The 18,711-nt window shown below is 56.1% G+C and overlaps 5 protein-coding genes across 5 annotated transcripts; 3 read left to right on the top strand and 2 right to left on the bottom strand.

Annotated features, from left to right (window-relative positions):
• Window positions 1-1,150: 1,150 nt before the first annotated feature.
• On the top strand, window positions 1,151-1,976 carry B0I36DRAFT_8011 (uncharacterized protein). The gene has a single exon (XM_046163380.1). It carries the CDS (start codon window positions 1,309-1,311, stop codon window positions 1,729-1,731), a length of 423 nt encoding a protein of 140 aa, XP_046018334.1. The 5' UTR covers window positions 1,151-1,308; the 3' UTR covers window positions 1,732-1,976.
• Window positions 1,977-5,239, bottom strand: B0I36DRAFT_8010 (glycoside hydrolase family 3 protein). Its single transcript, XM_046163379.1, has 4 exons — window positions 5,071-5,239; window positions 4,880-4,998; window positions 3,540-4,808; window positions 1,977-3,487 (listed from the first exon to the last, which is right to left on the bottom strand). The coding sequence occupies exons 1-4, from the start codon at window positions 5,118-5,120 to the stop codon at window positions 2,223-2,225; spliced, it is 2,703 nt and encodes a 900-aa protein (XP_046018333.1). The 5' UTR covers window positions 5,121-5,239; the 3' UTR covers window positions 1,977-2,222.
• A 2,371-nt stretch (window positions 5,240-7,610) lies between these two features.
• B0I36DRAFT_371029 (family 9 carbohydrate esterase) lies at window positions 7,611-9,072 on the top strand (the record flags this gene model as incomplete). The annotated part of the gene is made up of 2 exons (XM_046159978.1): window positions 7,611-8,677; window positions 8,769-9,072. The coding sequence occupies 2 exons, from the start codon at window positions 7,611-7,613 to the stop codon at window positions 9,070-9,072; spliced, it is 1,371 nt and encodes a 456-aa protein (XP_046018332.1).
• A 330-nt stretch (window positions 9,073-9,402) lies between these two features.
• B0I36DRAFT_310349 (P-loop containing nucleoside triphosphate hydrolase protein) lies at window positions 9,403-12,669 on the bottom strand. Its single transcript, XM_046152241.1, has 2 exons — window positions 11,363-12,669; window positions 9,403-11,301 (listed from the first exon to the last, which is right to left on the bottom strand). Exons 1-2 carry the CDS (start codon window positions 12,504-12,506, stop codon window positions 9,443-9,445), a joined length of 3,003 nt encoding a protein of 1,000 aa, XP_046018331.1. The 5' UTR covers window positions 12,507-12,669; the 3' UTR covers window positions 9,403-9,442.
• A 1,234-nt stretch (window positions 12,670-13,903) lies between these two features.
• On the top strand, window positions 13,904-15,826 carry B0I36DRAFT_7957 (uncharacterized protein). Its single transcript, XM_046163374.1, has one exon. It carries the CDS (start codon window positions 14,055-14,057, stop codon window positions 15,687-15,689), a length of 1,635 nt encoding a protein of 544 aa, XP_046018330.1. The 5' UTR covers window positions 13,904-14,054; the 3' UTR covers window positions 15,690-15,826.
• Window positions 15,827-18,711: the final 2,885 nt, after the last annotated feature.

The raw sequence follows: 18,711 nt of genomic DNA, 5'->3' as shown, positions 1-18,711 counted from the left end.
GCCGTGCCATGGTGACATTCCCAGGGCCAGGCCAGCGAGCTCCCCCCGCGCAATACCGCGAGGCGAGCTGGAAGCAAAGAAAATAGACAAAGAGGTGCCGAAAGCGGCCGAATAGCCGGGGAGAGACTAGAAACAGACAAGCAAAGTGGCAGGGTGGTTAACAAGACGGCTGGCCAAGCAAGATTCTCACACACCACCTCCTGGACCTAAATTTAAGCCTCTGTGTTAATCCTCCACTCATCCTGGCCGTGTTGTCCGAGCGAGTGGGTTCCGGAGACGGGGCTGGTCAGCGCCGCTCGCTCTCGTGTAAGCCCAAGTGCAACATATGAGCAATACCGTCGAGTTTATAAGTCGAAATAGCAATAGTGTGCCGTTCTGCCAGAGCCTTTAACTAGCAACGGGCTAGACTAGAGCTCGGAACAATGTACGACAAGAATGGTCCGTCCACCTCGAATTGCCAGATCAGCACGAGGTGAACAACCGTCAAAACCACTCCCTGGCGCGCCGCCGCCCCCGCAGTCCGCCGGTAACTAATCCCGCGAACAGGGGGGGTTTTGAACGTTGCCCCTGGCAGGGGTGTGCCTCTCGAAGGTCTCCAAGGAAGGCTTAAACTGGGTCCGTGCCTTTGTCAACTCGAGTCCTCATAGGACTAGGAGCAAGATAGACGCTTGGCGCTTCTTTTTATGTCCAGTCTCGGACTTTCTCCACCTCAACTCTCCTCACTAAACTTTCGGACTGTGCCGAGTGGGCGGTATCTCGTGCAGGGCAAGAAGAAGCTTCCAAGGCCGAGAGACCAGGAACAAGAAAAGCATTGCGAGAATAAACCTGGTCAAAGGCGGCAATACTGGATAAACAAGGAAGTATCTCCTTATGGAGGGGAGAGAGAGACAGCGTGCAGGTCTCCAGCAAAGGTCCACAAGCAAGGGTGACAGACAACAAAGGCGCGCCGCCATTGCCGACTTGAATTTGGCCGCCCGTGCGCCGAAACACATGAAGTAGCCGTACGGTCTGGGGCTAACAGTGCAGCAACAAAGAAGACGACCAGGTACAGAACGGTAGACAGCTAGGCAACCAGGCAGGCGATTGGGCAAGTCGGAGGCGGCCGCAAGAGCTACAGGGAACCCTCTCCTTCGAATCCTTTGCCAAGAATTCAGGATCGGGCACCGGCGCCCTATTTGTGCTGCTGCATACGTTGACTTTTGGGGGTCCAACGTGGGTCCTTGGTCTGTTGCTATTGGGTTTGTGCTTGGGGATAGTTGGAGTTTCTTCGGGTCCTAGTCACCTGAGCGAGATGCGATAAGTCTCAGGATGTCAAATCATGGTCCCTACATTTCCCGGGAGGACACTGCGGGGGAGAATGACTCTATGATTGCACGATCCATGCCTCCGTGTAGAAAACGTGGTAACGCCATCGGGTGCCCTAGCAGATGGGGTAAGGAATGGCGAGACCTCGCAATGGCAGGCACGCCTGACAGTCGTCGTGCGGCATGGCCTGATCCGGCCAGGTCAACTTTGAGACTCGGCGACGACGCCACCACCGCCCTGCTGAACGGCAAGGCGGATGACCTGACTGCGGCTTCGATGAGAGCCTGCAGCACCGAGAATCCTTCTCCTGCATGCTTGGGCCCCGATGCGGCAGTCGATAACCCTCTTGTGCGGAAATCGTGTCTGACAACACATTCACAAAGAGCCATGTTTGCCAAGCGGCGTGCAGAGATCTCGATCTTCTAGAATCTCGCTAAATCCTAAAAGCTAGAATTCGCCCAATGGAAGCCTAAAAATGGAAGAAACAGAGTTGCGCACATGCCTCGTAGGATCGTTCATCTCGGGGAAACTCCGAAACTCCACAACAAAAGAACGCTCCGACTGGCAAGTAGGATATCCCTCAAAAAAGAAGCAGCGTCGGATCAAAACTGTCGGGTGAGGCTCGTGCGCCTGACCCCTGGGAATTGCTCAGAAGCCAGGGAAGAAGAACCAGTGCAACCACCTAGGAGATTATAGGACAAGGAGGAAAAGGGTAAAGCTACAGTCATACATCGACCCACTGCCATTTCCTGCGGTCAGCCTTCTCTCTCAATCCGGGATGACGCAAGTGTGGGTGCTCATGTGTCAACTTACATTCTCGGCCGAGTTGGAAATCTCGTCAAATGTTTGCGTAATGTGGAAACCCATGCTGATGAGTGGTTCCACCGCGTCGTCAAGTGCCTGTCGTAAGCTGTCAGTTAACTGTGACGCGGATCGAACGACAAAGCCAGACTTACCCAGCTGAGCACACTCTTGGACATCTTCTGTGCCTTGTTCTGACGCACAGCCATCAGGATCAAACCTTGCAGTACTAATGTCGATTGAGATGACAAGGGTACGACTGGTGCGACGATGCCACCAACATCCCCACTCATGCCTGAGGACAGCATTGGTACGTAAGCCGAGAGATTGCTACCGGCCCTGCAGATGACGACGGTTCCCAACAGTCCGTCAGCCTGGTCTTTGGCCCGCACAACGCCACAAGTCTTCGTCTCCTGGAGGGCAAAACGGTAGAGCTCGAGGGTCTCTGGACCCGCATTGGCTGCAACATGTGCCAAGACTGACTCAGCGTTGTCCAAGCCATGGATCAGGTCGAAGCTGATGCTGGCCCGCTGGATGCTGGGGAGCAGCCCTTCAGGCGCAGACCAGCTACCAAGGTCCTCAATGGCTAGGTTGGTCAGGCGGCGAGTGAGCTGTGTCTCCCAGCCCACGTTGGAAAACCATTCCCTCAGTCCCGCGCCCTCGTCCGAGGGGACTCCAGGGAAGAGACCAGGGAACGAGAAGCCGAGTTGAATTCGTTGGATGCCAGGATATGATAGCAGGGCTCTCACAGCGCGACGATGCAGACTCCGGCCAATGGAAACATTGCGTTTCGAAGGGTCGACGAACAATGCGCCGAGGCAGCCAGTGCCATGAATGAAGTATGTTGCAGCAAAGCCGTAGAGCGCGCGAGTGCTGCTGTTGCGCACGACGAAATGCCGCTCCTCAATGTTGGCGTTGAAGACCTCAAAGGTGTGGGCGCTGGACTGCGCATATGCAATATGTGATGTGCTTGCCCTGGCCAGGCTTTTGAGGAGATCATCGAGACCTCGGCTATCCCTGTCACGCTGGAATTCCTCCACCAGCCACTGCTGTCCCTTTTTGGAGATCTTCTTGCTCTTGCGCAGAGTTCCAGGCATGGAACCCTGCGGGGAGTACTCGCCGTACAGCGCGCGCACTAGTGACTGCATAGCCGTTTCCGTAAAGTCAAAGGTGCAAATGTAGGTACCGATCGACTTGTCCATGGCAAAGTCGTATGGCGAGCTGACGGCCACGACGACCAGGGATTTCTTCTGGCCAGTCGCTTTGAGCATAGTGCACATCATGGCCACATGCTTGGTGAAGCCCGCCTGGTACAAATTTCGATTGGCATCTGCCGTGACAATGACTATAGCGGAAGCACGATTGATGAGGTTCTCGTGCACTGTGATGGGTCAGCAATGATACAACTGATAGCACAAGCGGGGAAGTCTTACCAGGGCGAAGCCCATTGGCTGTGTATGACGTGTGAAGAAGCTTCCCGTTGCGCGCACGGGCAAGCGATTTCCCGAGTTCTCGAAACACACCCTCTCCACTCATCACTGCGCCTCTATCTCCATGAACCCATTTGTCGTGGGCTGACATGGGTTTTGACGCCGCTTGCTCCTGCATCCTCTTTGTAGCCGCTGAGGCTGGCAGTGGCTTGACCAAGGGCGTCAACAGTAGTAACTCTTCTTCTTGAAGTAGACTCTTGCCCAAAGGTAGGAGGTGGTCTTTGTCCCTGACAACTGTGATGGACTTTTCGTAAGCTTGTCGAGACAACGCAAGGTGCGATGGGTGGATTTTGGATAGGAGCGAAAGCCCGGGAGGATTGAGAGCCTGCTGCCAAGACGTGCACATGCTCTTCATGCGCAGCACGCGGCGGAGCGACGTCTGCAGGCGCTCTTTCGATATGATGCCATTCTCGATACCAAGCTTCAGACCCGAGATTGCTTCGAGTTGTACGTCGTGAGCTCGGCACAGGAGGACGAGATCATTCCCGGCCTCCACAGCCATGACTGTACCACCTTTGACACCATATTCCTGTATCAACGACTCCATCTCTAGACATTCAGAGATTGAGACACCGTTGAAGCCTAGCTCGGCACGAAGCAAATCATCAACTACCTGGTCTGAGAGACATGCATGCATGACATTCATCCCAGCATTCTGAATTCCGCAGCCACCCACGAACATGGCATCTAGTCGTCCGGTGGAGATGGCGTTGCGGAAAGGGACAAGAGCGCTGAGGCTGAGCTCCTCCAAGGTCTGCGTGATGATCGGCATATCCAGGCTGGAACCCAGAAAGTCCAGATTGCCGTACGAGGGGAAGTGCTTGCCGCAGGTTGCCAAACCAGCGTCCTTGTAGCCGTTGAGCGTCGCGATGCCGTATAGTGATGCCTCCTGTGGATCGTCACCAACAGCGCGAACGCCCAGAGGCTGATGTCGAGCATTTGTCAAGACGTCAAGAACAGGCCCAAGAATCAGGTTGACACCGACAGCACCGATCTCTGTTGCCGTTGCTTTGGCTATATTGTACGCGAGTTCGGGGCTGCCGCACGCCGCAATTCCCATGGCGCTTGGAAATTGGCAGATGTAGTCCTCGTCGAAGAGACTGTTGACACCACCGTTCTCTTGGTCAAGAGCGATGAGAAGAGGTACTGGGTGGCCGGCTTGGTGCGCTATCGTCTGCAGCTCCTGAACTAGGCTCGCGGTCTGTTGGGCGGCTGCAAAGAAACACAGGCATTAGTGGGCGAGCTCGAGGTTGGGCGGCCACGGCGGGGGAGGGGAAACTTACACTTGAGGTTCTTGGCTGTCAATATTATAGATCCAAGGTGGTGATTCTCGATCAAGTTTCGAATCTGAGGTGTGACCTCTGTGCCGTCCCATCCCATCAGCAGTAACTGCCCAATAGCCCTGAGATGGAACCGTTAGTACGAACCATCGGCCGAGCCAGAAGTCCTTCTCTAGATCCACAGCATGACACACCTGTCCGTATCCTGCCACGCCGCATCGTTCTCAATGGGAGGGCTCGCCATTGCGCTAGGTGATCTACTCGGCAAGTTGAGCGGGAGGCTACAAATGAGCTGTGCCACCTAAAGCTGGGGTTTCGCGCCGAGGAATGCCCAGAAGCCAGGTGAGAGCTGAGAAGTCAAGACTGCGTCTGACACACTTGTAGAAACAGGAAGTGCCGGACGGCGATCTGCGCACGATGACCTAGGCGATGAACCCTTATAGGACAGCTTGGGAGAGGTCAGTGCTGGACGGCGATCGCGATGATGGCACAACTCTGCTGCAGCCTAAGCAGAACCGGGAATGTCGAAGACGCACATGTGAGCCTGCCCAGCGGTATCCAAGAGAATTGCTTAAACAGCCCAATAATGCAAGGCGGGCCTGGCACGACCACGGCGGGCACAGCTCTGCTGGATGGCCGTCGATGGCAGGACCGACAGTATCTCGACGAGAGCCCCACCTGGGATCGAGATCGGCGATGATGTCGTTGTCAGCGGCCGTGGAGGCTGGGGACGCGCGCGCGCAAGTACCGCAGTGCCGGCGCGAAGGATCAGGCGGCTTGGGGAATGGGCGTGTTGATTGACGATGTTGTCTGATGGAGCTGCCGTGGCTCGCATGGGAAAGTCGGATTGCGGACGTTTGTGGACCCCGCCTGAAGATGGCCGGCCCGCAGCGTCCCCTTGCAGGGCTGGGGGCTCCACCTACACCCGCTCGCAAGCTAGAGGGCCAGCCCCATGCCTGCCCAGGTAGAAGATACGTCCCCAAAGTACCTCGTGGTAGCGAGGTCACCTATCTGGGGCAGGCCCACAGGCACTGCCCACGGGTGCTACCTGGGTGGGCAACCTTGATGGAAGTGTCCACACCAGCTCTGGAGGTCCCGAGGTCTGCCCAGGTATCTTTGAGCTGCCCAGGAGGCAGCTCCTTCGATGGTCCTCCACCCTGGACAGATTGGCGCTTGCCCACCCCCCACCGTCCACGAGTCCGTCAAGCTTTTGATGGCATCGCAGGCCCGTTTCTGTCCAGCTTCACCTGGCCACCTCTGGAACGTGACACGCCTTGCCAGTGCATCACGTCACGCACGCTGCCACGAGGCCGAGCATGCTTGGGCCATGATGAGACCCGTCTCCATGCATCGTGACGATGCTACTCCCTCCACAAGATGCCGCGATGACGCAGGGTATAGCCCGGCCCCAAAGTTATACTTAGCCCACCACCATCCCCACGCGACGCCAGCATCGTAGCGTCCCTCCCCCAGTATCAAAGACGCTCGGCTGCCAAAGCAAGGTGGGCATGGCTCGTCTCCGGTCTCTTTCGGGTTGTTCTCGCAATGGCGCCTATATGCCACTACAGTTTCGAGATCTTGCGTAGTTGTGTCAAGATGCATCCACAGCATTGGGCAGACATTCTCATCCTACGGTCCCCCGACAAAGTTTCGACCCGGCTCCGTAAGTGGGAGACTCAACGACGGGCGCGAGTCACGTCGATCGCTACCCTCGGTGGCCTCCAGGAGGCCATCGCCAATTCTTCTCCTTATCAGCGCGTCCAGCCTTATCACGGTATCTGGAGTTTCTGGGAGCGATTTCGGGCCCCTCAACGGTGCTAGCCCTTGACACTGTAAGACCCAGCCAGAGCCCCAAGCGTTCCACCTTTTGGTAACGTTACAAGAGGGACACCAGAAGTACTAAATTACCAGCAGGCACCACCACGGCCAGAATCAGAAGTGGTGCCCACACGTTGCAGGCGATCTGCTTGGTGTCGTCTGGCACTTCGGTCAATTACGTTGTCAATTGTCGACAGCAACATGCCATTGGGGTACGTCCAGCAGCTCGTGGGCCGGCACGCGCGAGTTGCTCAGGCAGGATTTTGCAGACCGAGCCAGCCAGTTCGTTTCAAGCGGGACTGCGCTGCTGCCGCGGGCACTGCTTTCTTTCTCTTCGGTCGCACGCAAAAGCCATGACAGGTTGAGGTGTAAAAGCTTGCCGTGCTGTGTATGACTCGGCTGGAGCCAGTCGTCACATGGCACTACCAGATGCAACCATGGAAAATGTCGTGGTGGTGGGCTGGCAGCGTGGGTTTCTCGCCGTGGACCCTCTCCACACAACTGGCGTCACCCACCTCATATCTCTGCGCTGCCGATCAGTCACTGCACGCTGTTGCCACCACGGGCATGACCGGCCCGGTCTCGTTAGTCAACCCACGCCTGCGTCTCAGGCACTCCCAGCCAAGCAGAAAAAGATCTTTGGGCACGATGTCAAAAGTGCAATGCCCGATTGGAACCGCACTGAGACCCATGGCGCTTCCGTCTCAAGCTGACACCGTGACACCGTGACATCCGGGGATTTCCTCTGACTTCGCCTGCTTACACGGTTCTTGGGATCTCGTCTTCTTCCACACTCTCTAAGACCAAGGCCGATATACAGATTCCCACTGCACGACTTGGAGAGCACCACTTTCTCTCACTTCGCGCGCTCTCTGGGAAACTTATCCCGGACTGTGGGCTGCACCCTTCCTACGCAATGCCGCACTCACTTCCTTCATCGCCAAAGTCCTCTCTCCGCGACGGCGGGAATGGCATCACAAAGTTCACAAACTGCCGTGTCCTCAAGGGGGACCGGCTAGTCACGGAGGACTTGTGGGTCAGCGGCCTCCACGGCACAATCATCAAGAGCCAAGCCGCGTTCTATGATGATTTCGTCATGCCAGACGAGGTGATAGATCTCGGTGGCCGGATTGTGGCGCCGGGCTTCATTGACTGTCAGCTCAACGGAGCCTTTGGCTTCAACTTTTCGACCTTGCTGGACCCTGCCGAGTACGCCAAGAAGGTCAGGGAAGTCAACCGCAAGCTGGTCCAGACCGGCGTCACCTCGTATCTGCCAACCATTACCAGCCAGCTCCCCGAGATCTATCACACGGCGCTTCCCCATCTCGGTCCATCTGGTGACCTCCAGATGGCCGAGGACGGTGCAGAGTCCCTCGGAGCCCATTGTGAAGGACCATTTCTCAGTAAGACAAAGAATGGCATTCACAATGCCGAAGTTCTTATCGAGGCTACATCCTTTGCGGATCTGGAGGCCTGCTATGGCGCATCAAATCTCACCTCGCCTGACCCGAGCAGACCGCCAGCTGTCAGGAAGATCACTGCAGCTCCAGAGATCGCCAGCATGACTGACCTGATCCCCGAGATCACCCAGCGCGGCATCGTCTTCTCCATCGGGCACACAGAGGCGACATACGAAGACGCCTCTGCCGCCGTCGGCGTGGGCGCCACCATGATCACACATCTTTTCAACGCCATGCGGCCCTTGCACCACCGCAACCCAGGCGTTTTTGGCGTTCTGGGCATTGCCGAGAGCCTGCCCAGGCCCTACTTTGGCATCATTGCCGATGGCGAGCACCTGCACCCCACGACCATCAAGATCGCCTTCAACGCACACCCGGAGGGCTTCATCCTCGTGACAGACGCCATGCACATGGTTGGTCTGCCCGATGGTGCCTACCAGTGGACCAACGGCGACTGTACGAACCGGATTGTCAAAAAGGGCCCGAAACTCATCCTCGAAGGCTCAGATCGAATCGCGGGAAGGTAAGCTGTTAAATGATTTCCCAAGCCTTACCCTTGAACCGCCCAAGATAAGCACTCTGACGCTAACGCGCACATCTTTCACGACTTCAAGTTCAATCACGCTGGTCGAATGCGTAAACAACTTCCTTGCCTGGTCCGGTGCCAGCATCCCCCAGGCTCTCAACGCCGTGACGTCCACGCCGGCCAGGATGCTCGGGCTGCAGGGCAAAAAGGGATGCCTGGACGAGGGCGCAGATGCGGATCTGGTCATCTTGTCAGAGACCACAAGCAGCAGCAATGCCGCCGACAGCACGGCGGCGGTCGGCCGGAGCGCCCGGCAGCAGCAGCAGCTTGTCGTCGACGAGGTGTGGAAATTCGGCGCCAAGGTGTTTTCGCGCAAGGATGTTGCCGCTTAAGTGTTGTAGGGGCGTACAAGAAGCACGGGGCGAGAGGGAATATTCCACGTTCTTCCCTGATGGAGCCATGACGAATATCCCCCCACACAAGGGATTCACGTCAAGGTTTTGAAAACGAGTCAACCTTTTTTGTATTGATGCTGTCAGTTGATGTTTGAAGGTGGGCGCACATGCCGCATACCAAGAGGTACACGTAGATCTGCTTGATTTGATTCGGAACATACCCAACGGAAAATAACGGCGTTATAGCGTGCACAAGGAACATTAAGCATATCGTAGGCGTCGTTTGTACATTTCGTCTATAAATATATACATGATTTCTTCTGGCCATTCATGAAACTCGTTAATACCGTGCTTCGTATTATTCTTGTCAAGGTCTCTTGATGGTGAGTTTGAAGGGCCTCTTGAGCCTGTCCATGGGCGTGATGCCGCTCCGGCCAAGTGGGGCGGGGCGCTTAATCCCTTGCCGAACACCACCGCCCATGCCCATCGTCGGCACAGATACCGTGGTGGCATGGAAGCTTACAGCCGGTCGTGTGAGGTCTTCCTCCGTGATAGGCTCGTTCTCCTTGCCATCGACCACGACGGCTGACTTTTCTGGACGCGGCGGGGAGCTCGAGAAACAGGCGTAGCTGTCCGGAGCTTTGTCCCTCTTCTCCCCTACCAACGGCTTCGTGTTCAGTCTAGCGGTGCCGACCTTATGTGAGGCTAGACCGTCTTCAATCTGCGGTGCTGGTGGCAAACCTGGCTTCGGCATTGCTTGAGGCCGTTGCTGCCTACGTTGCCATGGCGGGCGCACTTGAGACTGATGGGCAGCGACTTGGCTGTGAACGCTCGTGGACAGTGACTCTGCCGTCACCTTGGACATGTCGTGGCTGGTGACGCCATAGCCGTAGCCCAGCAGGCTTTTTTGCGAAGGTGCACGGTTGCTTGCTGGTCTTCTCTGAACACCTTGCGGTTTTGGCTTCTCGGCAGCTCGTGCCGATTGAGCCACCGCCTCGGCGGCGTAGTGAGCTCCTGCTGTTGTAAAGCCCGCTGAGCCTGTTGACGGGATTGTGAAGGATGTCGCCCTGTCCATCGTTGTAGCTCGCGGAGCTGCCCATTCGTCGCCTGTGTCAGGTTTCGCATGTTCAGCACTACTGGCCTGCTGCAGCCTCGGTCGCTTTTGACCTTGGTGGCTGCTGTGAGCCCACCGAGTATTGTCCGCCTTGGGCTCATTCGGATCGATCGGGAAGCGGTCGTCCTCCAAGCCGGTCAGAAGCGGAATGCCTTTGTATATATCCTGGTCGGGAGGAAGGTCTCTCCGCAGCAACTTTGCGACTTTCAACATGACTTCACGGTCCAGAGATGGACCTTTATGCAAGAAGTTCTGAGCAGGAATATCTGCAACGAATGGCGAAAGTTGCAGGGCGTCACTGCCACCACCGGAGGTGAACATAGGGCGGCTCAGATATAGTAGAGCCTCAGCTCTGGTCATGGCGACATAAAGGAGTCGCCGCTCTTCCGCATCGTCGTCAGAACGCACGTGAGGAATGGAGCCTTTGTATACCGCGGGGACAAAGACAACTGGCCACTCCAGACCTTTTGCGGAATGTATCGTCGAAACTGTAATCATCGGCTTGCCATCGCCGTCCTTGTCGTCCTTCTGCTTGTCGGAGGCAAGTGAGACGTTGGCAAGAAATCTTCCCAAGATATGCTTGTCCGTGTTCTGCTCGATGCCCTCGATCTCGGGGAGTTGCTCGTCTTCAACGGCTTGTGAGTCAGCACTACCAGCAAACTCGACAGCCATAGCTTTAAACTCCTGGACATTTGCCCATCGTGTTTCATGCTCAGGATACGAGTCTTTGAGGTAGTCCTCAAACTTGAGATCTTTGAGCAATTTGTCGATGATCGTGGCTAAATCACTCTGCGCAGCATCGTCGGACGCAATGCGGTTACGTGCTCCTTCCACGAGTCTTATGAGCTCGCCACTGATTTTCTGCTCCGTCTGCTTCCGAATCGTGGTCTTTGCCCACCGCTCGCCACGACAATGCTTGACTAGCAGTTTCCACAAGCTCATCGAGTTCCTCTCGGCCTCTTCGAGGAGTGACTTGATGGTTGCGTCGCCAACACCACGCTTTGGCACGTTGATGATTCGAGCTAAGGCATCATTATTGTCCGGATGATGTATGATCCGTAGATAATCGAGAATTGTCTTGACCTCTGCTCGTTCATAGAACTTGAAGCCGCCTGTGGAGCAAGTCAGTTTATCGAGAACGTGGCTGGCGACACTTGAAGAGTTCCTACGTACCAACCATTCGATAAGCCATGCCCTGCCGACCAAGGGCTGACTCTATGTGTCGAGATAGCGATGCGGATCGTAGCAAAATCGCGATATCACTCAGCTCTACCATTCCACCAGACATCAACTGCAGACGTTTGACTTCGGACACAATCCAGTCTGCTTCGTCTGTGGAGGTCCGTAAGTGGCGAAGCACGGGCCTTGTGCCCCTGTCGTGGACTGGAAGTAAAGCTTTCTTGTATCGGTCCGTGTCTTGCTGAATGACCTTGAGCGATACATCAAGAATCGAGCTTGATGACCTGTAGTTTTCCTCCAGCGAGACCTCGTCCGTCCCCGGATAGTCGCGTAAGAGGCGGTGCAGGTTTCTTATCTCTGCAGACCTCCAGCCGTAAATGCTTTGATCCGGGTCGCCTACAATCGTGATTCGGCGTTTCTCTTGCGCAAAGAGCGTTGTGAGATCGTATTGAATGCCGTTTGTGTCCTGATACTCGTCGATGAGGACGGCTTGGATATTGGAAACACAAGAAGGGAACTTGCGGAGCAGCTCGACACAACGGACAAGCAAGTCGTCGTAGTCCAGCAAGTTGGACCGGTCTAGTTGAGCTTGATATTCCTGGTAGCATTCCTCGAGAGCCTTGGACTCGACGTTCCTTCCCCCTCGACCGGGCTTGGTGGTGTCATCCGATGTGCCACGTGCCTTGCGCTTGCTGATCCATCCACGCACCATTGCCGGCTCGAGGGCGGCAGGTTGTCTCTTGCAAATGCGCGTGATAATGCCACGCGAGTCCGAGTCGTCTGCAATGCCAAAATTCTGGCGGAGGCCGATTCGCTGCCCATAGGCTGCCAAGTACCGCCGCGCAATGCTGTGGAACGTCCCTAGTACGATTTTCTTCTCCAGTCCACCTCCGAGGGCTTTGCCAATACGCAGTCTCATCTCATTGGCCGCCTTGACCGTGAAGGTTGCCACAAGGACGTCAGATGGAGGAATGCCAACATGATTGATGAGCCAGACGGCCCGAGACGTAAGCGTGTGCGTCTTGCCACTGCCAGGGCCGGCAAGGATGGCGACGGTTGAAGCCTCGGACGTTACGGCACGGCGTTGGGCCTTGTTTAGGGAGGCGAAGATGCCTCCCCCAGCAGAGTTGGCATCCATCTGGATCTCTGTGAACAGCTCATGAGACGACGTGGCAAGAGTATCGAGCAGAAAACATTGCTCCCATGGTCTAATGCCAGCCTGTGCGCACGATACCAAGCCAGCAGCAGGCACGAAGCTTATCGCAAGTCGGGAGTTGACAGGCTCGAAGGCTCGAAGACGCGACAGCTGTTTGTCTTTGGCACCGGCGCGATCGCGTAGAGTGGGAAGTAGTGCTCATGTGGGGCTTTTCGCTCGCGCAGTCACGTGGAGCGAGATGCCTTATCCGCCGGGTGTGCTGGGGGCTCTTTGCCCACCGGGGCACAATCCAAACGCGCAACGACATCGCTTTCAGTCCATGAACGAACCCGTGATCCATAATGGCCAGCTACAAGGAGCCTTCATGGCCCGCAAATCTGAAGCAGGACAAGAACCGTTCTCCATGACGGGCCAGACCCCTTGCAACGGCCGGTTTGGTAGGTCTTTTGTCCTTCTACGATGAATCGAGATTGCTCACCTCCATTAAACGCTACGACAGGCTCTCCTGGTCAATCGTGCGCAGGCGACTGGATGCCACGCGATCCTACCTTGCGATTCATCTGCATCGTAGATGACACCAAGAGAAATGCAGACCGCACGATGTTCAGCAGGGCATGAGTGCTTTACGAGGGGCACAGCACTTTACGATGGGCCCACAGCTGTTGTGATGCGCATGGTTCCTGCTGGCTGGGATTGGGCCAAGACGCCACAGATCGCCATCAACTCCTCGACGGTCCATGCCAGCCGAAAGCACACATCGAGCGTCCCCAAGCCTCGGGCACGATATCATCCCCATCACAGTCACCGCCTAATTTCACAATGTGACTGGGCATGGCATGAATCCGTCTCCACAGACGAGTCACAGAGATTGCGCCTCCCCCTCAAGACCTCGATGCTTCATTGGCGACATTCACTAGCTCATCACAATAGCACGAGGCTCGTTCGGGGCCAAGCTCGTCCATCCTCGGGTCAGGCCAGGGCAGGCCGTGATGGAGACGATGTGACTTGTGTGTGCCTGCCGGCAGGCAAAGAGCCAGGCACGGCCACGGACGAATCAGAGGCGCTGAGCAACAACAGGCCCGCTCTTGTGCATCCCGCAGCACGCGAGTGTGCTTGACAGGCCAGCGACCAATCATCGGGGCCCCGCATCACCACGGCGCTTAGCAGCCCTGGCCCGGCTGGGAGGACGGCCAATGAGCGGCGGCGGCGGCGGTGGTGGGCCGGGCTGCATCGCTAGGCCCTGCCCATGCCGGCCTCTCAGTGGGCGCCCAGGAGGGGACCCTGATGCATGGTGGGCATGGGCGTGACGGGACTTGAGCAAGTCAGCGGCCAGTGAGGGTTGCCGGCGCCAACCTCGACGTGCTCGACACACTTCCGAACATCAGCAGCCGCTATATACCCTTTTCCCCCCGTGCAGTCGCCCGCCTCCTGGCGAGCCTTCCGTGGCATTGTGTTTCGAACGCTCGTCAGGAGGCAGCACCCCGTACCAGGCTCCGTTTCTATGCAGCGGATCGGCATTCCCAGCACACAATGGTACACAAGTCTTATACTGCTGCCGCCTCTCCTGCTTCCTTGGCCGCAGTCCTCACCCTCGCGACATCTTCTTCTCTCTTCATCGCCGGCGCCCACGCTTCAGTCCTCACTGACATTCAGAGCAACTACTTTGACCCAGAACCTGCTGCTGCTGCCGCACAACGTGAAAGACAATACCTCCCAGCGCAAATAGGCGGCATCGTCGGCTCGTACGCCTTCTCTCTTATCGTCGTTGCTGCCTGTCTGCTCCTCCTCGCGAAGAGACGACGACAACATCTTACGGCAGGAGACGCCGACCCAGAGGACCTCCCTTATCCATTTCCCAACCCCTACGGGATACAACAAGGTGTTGTGCCCGAACAATATCAACATTTTCCATACCCCGTGGAAGCCCCCCAGTCGCCAACAAACTTCTCATACCCGACATCACCAAGAGGCAAAGGCCCTGGTCCTTATATCTTCCCACCTCCACTATCCACCAGCACCCTCGGAGTCAACCAAGCCGTCGATCAGAGAGTTGTTGCTCTGGACCGAGCCATGGCGCAGAATCAACTCGAGGAAATGTACAAGTACGTGATGGAGCAGGATGCCGCAAAGCAAGCTGGCATTACACTCGACGCCCCGCCATCGCCTTTGTCGCCGGCCCCGGCAGCGACCGCCAAGCACGACTCGGTCGCCTCGCAGCCCAAGAGCATCTTGAAGAAGACCCGGAACAAGCCAGCCAACCTGGATCTCGACCGCGGCTCGGAGAAGTCGCAATCCCGTGCCTCCTCGCTCTTGTCGGCCCTCAAATCTCCACGCAAGTCCAAGAGCATGAAGGCCATCAGCATCTCGTCCCCCATCATGACGCCAATGTCGGGCACCTTTCCTCGCCAGGAGTCGCAGGAGATGAGTGCAATCCCGCCTCGGCATTATCAACCCTCCGCTCCTCCACCGATACCTGCTGGCCAGCTGCCATACCATATCGACAGCCGGCGCCCCTCTCACGCTGCTCCAGTCACTCCGCCTGATGATCGCTCACCGGAGAGCACCATGAGCATTGATGAGAGACTCGAGAAGATGAGCAGGGGCCACTCCCGCAGTGCTTCTCTCGCCCGCTCAGAGGCTGAGCCCGAGTCAGCCGTCACTGATCGCTCCACCATGCCTCTGGTCGGACTACCATCGTCACCGAAGCCAGGTGTGAACCGCTTCCCAACTTTACCAGCGTCACCTCGGCCAGGTGCCAGCTTCGCCTCCACGACTCCCAGGACTAGCACCTTCCCGGCTTCGCCTGCACCGGGCTCATCGTTCAACCTCCCGACACCGAAGCCAGGTTCTTCGTTCGCAAGGTCAAACGCGCCTACCGCTATCCGCACCGGGGGTGCCTTGCCACTGCGAGCCTACGAGCCGGCACTGGTTTCTCCGTCTTCCCAGAACACAAAGCAGACCACGTTCGAGCGAGCACCTTTGTCTCCCGGCGTGCACACTCCATGGACAGGTGCTCCCCAACCTTATACGCCATATCAGCCCTTTTCGCCCGTCATCCCGATGACGCCCTCCCTTGTTACCAAGGCGGACCGCAAGAGGATGAAGCAGTTGATGCCAAAGACGCCTACTGTAGAAATGGTCAAGAGCTCGGACGAGATCTGGTAATGCGGTTGCCAACAATAAATACCGCATGGGTTTGAGAGAGAACTCGGTGATTTGAACGACTTGACATTATTCTTTCATGACTAGACAAAGACGGGGATACTCACGATCATGGACGCGATCTCTTTCCCTTGAAGAAGGTCACGCACCTATCCCTTTCCCCAGCCCGGGATTTCTCCATACATACAAGTACATATATAGCTCGACCTTCTGATGATTCCCCCAATATGAATACTTTTACACTTCCTCGGCGCCCAAATGTCTGATTTGATTGATCATGCTCCGGTATTCGACGAAAGCTGCCACGATAAGCCATTGCGATGATGTCCCTCGCCCCTATCTGTCGCTCTCTACGGTAGAAGCATCAATCAATATCTATCAAACTTGCCAATCTAGCTCAAGGTCGCCATCGATTCAACTTCCCCCAACTCCATGTATCTGTCCTTACCATGGAAAACACCTTGAAGATAGGCTCCTAGGGTAGCGCCGTGGACTACAGAAGGTTGCTCTTTTGTTCTTATCTGTGTCATTCCGTATCTGCACATTGGATTGATAACAGACATCCTCCGAACTTGCCGTCCGATCTAGTATTCTTAGAGACTAGAACCCATTAGCTCCAGCGACACATGGGGGCCGGGAAGGGGTCACATGACGAGTCTCCCAACGCCACAGGGTGAGAATCGTGCGAGATGGTCGAAATCCCTCCTGGACCCTTTTTCGGGGCATCTGGCACTAACTCAGACGCAGGGATTCTTTTCTGGTTCATCCGGCACGGTACAACACGAAAAAGCTTGCTGCGGGCGCTGACTCAGCGGGGGGTTGTAGATCACCCTGAAGCGACCGCGCCGACCGCCGCCGCCGTGACATTCAAAGGCCCAGTGAAGCACGATCTCTCTTTCTTTTTTTTTTTTTTTCCTCGCGGTTTGAACGAACGATGACTCCCGAGCCGCGCCTGCATGCGATCAATCAGGCAGCGGAAAAGAGAGTAGGTAGGTAGTAGTTAGCACGGCGCCAACTCAGGAGAGGAGGCCCGGGTAGGCTCCCCGCGTCCCGGAACTGGAAAATGCACGATGTGGCTTTTGCCTGACAGGAAGCAGTGTAATCAGTTAGGATTGCAGGATCTCCGCAGCCGAAGGATGGTGCGATTTAGGCACGGAGAGTGCATTTGATTGTCATCTTTTCCCCACCCAACGATCCACACACATCACATCATGGACAAAGACTGTTGGGCGGTCCGATTAACGATCGTCCGTACGACGGCCATGGAAACCCAACTGACCTCCAGACCACTTGCCTGCAGGGACGAGTGTGTCACCGTTCTCATGTCCAGAGCGCTGGGACTAGGCTAGGCACAGAATTGAAAGCCTCTCCTGGGTCCTGGTTGTGGTCAGCCCGCTCAGTATAAGCATTCTTTTATGCACGTACCACGAGCCAGTGAGATCGTCCGAGACCATGCCTCGACTACTGTTGTGGCTCGTGAGCGGGGCCATGTGTGTGTGTCTGTATCTGCCACGCCCGTAACTTGCAATAGATCGGTCGAGTCAGGTTTAGCCGAGCCAGATCGATAGCATCGGACACTGAAGCACGCATTGGCTCTCCGCGCCACCAAGGCTTGTTCTAAAACGCTTTTGGGGTGTGGTCCGAAAAGCCCCGGGCTGATGGACATGACGGTTCTCCAGCTTGTCCGATCCGGCACTCTCAGCTATCTTCCCACTAGTGAGAACCCAGGTTCTCAGTATCTTCAATCGCTGGGTTTCCGATTTCTTTTCTTCTTCTGCTTCTTCTTCTTCTTCTTCTCACGGCATCTTTGTACCGTATCTGGCGCCTCTGTTCAGACCCGGCCGAATATCTCCCAGAAAAAATTCTCGTTCGATCGACATATCGCCAACAATCACCGGGGAGCCGTGCCGAAGCCAAAAATAAATAAAATAAAAATCGTTGCTGGTCGCGGCGAGGGCTGACACAATATTTCGGACGGTATCCCGAAGACTGATTCGTGCCTAGACGAGTCATCGGGGCGGGCGCGGCTCGGTTATCCCCCCTGTCCCGACTTTGTGTAATGATGGACCTTTTTTTTTTTTTTTTTTTCGCGTACTGCGTACTGCGCGAGCCATGCGCGTTGCTTTTTGCCGCGTGAGCGCCCGCGCCTGGCGGAGGGGGCCACACTCCCCAGTTGAGGGTCTCCCTTTTTATCTTTAAATGGATTTTATTTTTCTTTGTCGGTTATTCCTCTCGGGTACTTGCTAGCCACTTGCGTGCGAGTTGGCGAATTATGACGTTGGAAACCGTGCCCGAGTCCGGCCAATAATCTCATGTGCGTGCGCGGCGCAGAAACCGACAAGGGCTCTCTTCCCGTACGTTGTATTGGGGAGAATTTCCCCTCAGGGGTAAGCCAACAATATTTAGACTTTGCTGGAGAGCTTCAGGGGAGTCACTCGAAAAGCTTCGCTGCAGCCAGTTCGTGGTGGTGGTGTTGGTGTTGGTGTTGGTGTTGGTGTTGGTGTTGGTGTTGGTGTTGGTGTTGGTGTTGGTGTTGGTGTTGGTGTTTGGTGTTTGGTGTTTGGTGTTTGGTGTTTGGTGTTTGGTGATGATCGGCAGAGATAACTTGCAGCCACGGGCCGAGGACGGCATTTACACGTCTCTCAGCCCACTCAAGGGTCCGTCCATGCCTCGATGAGCGCCGCCCAGGATTGACGCCGGGACTTTTGAACAACGGAGCCATCTCGGCCCGAGACACATACCCCGGACATAGGAATCGAGGGCTTGCCGATCATTCTGGCGACAGGGTAAGGGGACTGACTCCGCCTGGACCGTGGTGGGATCGTCAGCTAGGCAGGCAAGGGTTCAACGTTGGGGAAAAAGAGTGTGCTCTTGGCATGCTTTCCATTCGATGCGGTTCTTTTTTCTTTTTTTTTTCTTTTCCGTGTAACGTCTGACTTGCTATCTCCGAGGAGAAGCTGAAAGCAGCGAACAGTCAAGCAAAGCCACATGGGAGTTATTGCCGTCCGCCCGTCTCCCACCGGTT

Source organism: Microdochium trichocladiopsis (genome assembly GCF_020744255.1).
Source record: "Microdochium trichocladiopsis strain MPI-CAGE-CH-0230 chromosome Unknown B0I36scaffold_1, whole genome shotgun sequence".
Lineage (NCBI taxonomy): Eukaryota > Fungi > Ascomycota > Sordariomycetes > Xylariales > Microdochiaceae > Microdochium > Microdochium trichocladiopsis.
The sequence above is the reverse complement of the archived record's forward strand: the minus strand, read 5'-3'. Positions and strand labels throughout refer to the sequence as shown.